The sequence below is a fragment of the Hibiscus syriacus genome, unplaced genomic scaffold, assembly GCF_006381635.1.
Source record: "Hibiscus syriacus cultivar Baekdansim isolate YM2019G1 unplaced genomic scaffold, ASM638163v2 tig00111314_pilon, whole genome shotgun sequence".
Lineage (NCBI taxonomy): Eukaryota > Viridiplantae > Streptophyta > Magnoliopsida > Malvales > Malvaceae > Hibiscus > Hibiscus syriacus.
The window spans coordinates 151,565-153,126 of NW_024063056.1; the positions used below are offsets into that span (position 1 = coordinate 151,565).

Here is a 1,562-nt window from a genome sequence, read left to right on the forward strand (position 1 = left end):
TGAGGGACTAAAATATGAGCGAATTGAAAGTTTATTGAGTAAATTAAAAATTTTAAACTTTAATGACCAAAATATGAGTAGAAAGAAAGTTGAGTGATGAATTTTGTAATTTACTCAACTTTTATGTGCTGTTCATTCCAAAATTATAAACCAAATGCTAATAATTAATTTATTTTAAATATAAAATTAATATCATATTGAAAATTTATGTCATAATATAAGAGGGTGACGAAAATAAAAGAGTAATAGTAATGGAAAAAAGAAAGAGAAATGGAAATGGGGAATATTAACAAGGCAAAAGAGGAAAAACCAAGCAGATACTGTGCTTGCATATGGGGCTTATAAATACCACTGTATTCATTCGTAGAAACGTCTAAAAAATTCCCCTTTCCACCATTATAGCCAGCTTGTATATGGGCAAAGATTTGCAGCAGTAAAGCAGGAAGAATTATCCAGGAAAAGATGTTAGAATACACCGAGGAGATGGCCGGGACTTTTTCCAGCGTCTCGACCAAGAAGAAGAAGAACAAGAACAAGAGGAGGTTCAGCGATGAACAAATAAAATCTCTGGAATCGATGTTCGAATCCGAGACAAGGCTCGAGCCTCGGAAGAAGTTGCAGGTGGCTAAAGAATTGGGTTTGCAGCCACGCCAGGTTGCGATATGGTTCCAGAACAAGAGGGCACGGTGGAAATCGAAGCAGCTTGATCAAGATTACAGTCTCCTACAAGCCAATTACGACAATCTTGCTGCCAAGTACGAAAGTTTAAAGAAAGAGAAACATGCCTTAGTGATTCAGGTACTCAATTACGTTCTTAATCCAACAGCTGTCTTAAAGAAAGCAATGAAACTTATATATATTTTGCCCTTAATTTACAGTTGCAGAAGCTGAACGATTTGATCAAGAAGCCGAAAGAGGAAGGGCAGTGTTGCAGACAAGTTACAGCGACGAACTGCAACGATGGAGATAAGGGAGAGACGACTGTGAAATCTGATTCCGAAGGGCAGCTCAGTTTCTCAGTGGGAAGATCGGAACATGCACTCGGAGTCTTATCGGATGACGATAGTGCCATAAAGACGGACTATTTTGGACTGGAAGAAGAGGCCAACCTCATGAGAATGGTGGATCCGGCTGACGATTCTTTGACATCTCCGGAAGATTGGCGCAGTTTCGACTCCGATGGTCTTTTCGATCAGTCAAATTGTGGTTATCCATGGTGGGATTTTTGGTCTTGAAATAACAAAAACTATTAGAGGAGATTGTATTCAAATAATCTTTCCTTCTGTATGAATATGTATACAATGAATTTCAGATGAAGAGAAGTAGGTTTTGCGGTCTAAATTCTAAAATCCAACTTAGAAAATCTACTGAAACTAGAACAGAGTATAAAACATGCTGAATTCTGGAATCTTGGACGGAAGCTGATAGGGCTGATATCTTCTGGGACTTGTAGTGCACCCTTTGTAGTCGATTTTGTTTTCTTCTCCTTAAATTCTTAATTTTCTTTCAATAGAAAAGATACAGTCAGTATTAGGGTAGTGGGCGTTGGAATAAACATGGAC

The 1,562-nt window shown here is 38.0% G+C and overlaps 1 protein-coding gene across 1 annotated transcript; it reads left to right on the plus strand.

Annotated features, from left to right (window-relative positions):
- Positions 1–364: 364 nt before the first annotated feature.
- Positions 365–1,241, plus strand: LOC120158469 (homeobox-leucine zipper protein ATHB-12-like). Its single transcript, XM_039169294.1, has 2 exons — positions 365–798; positions 879–1,241. Exons 1-2 carry the CDS (start codon positions 463–465, stop codon positions 1,233–1,235), a joined length of 693 nt encoding a protein of 230 aa, XP_039025225.1. The 5' UTR covers positions 365–462; the 3' UTR covers positions 1,236–1,241.
- The last annotated feature ends 321 nt before the right edge of the window (positions 1,242–1,562 follow it).

Coding starts and splice junctions, on each gene's coding strand:
- LOC120158469 (XM_039169294.1), top strand. CDS start 463: ATGTTAGAATACACCGAGGAGATGGCCGGGACTTTTTCCAGCGTCTCG. Junction 799..878: donor AACATGCCTTAGTGATTCAG/GTACTCAATTAC, acceptor CTTAATTTACAG/TTGCAGAAGCTGAACGATTT.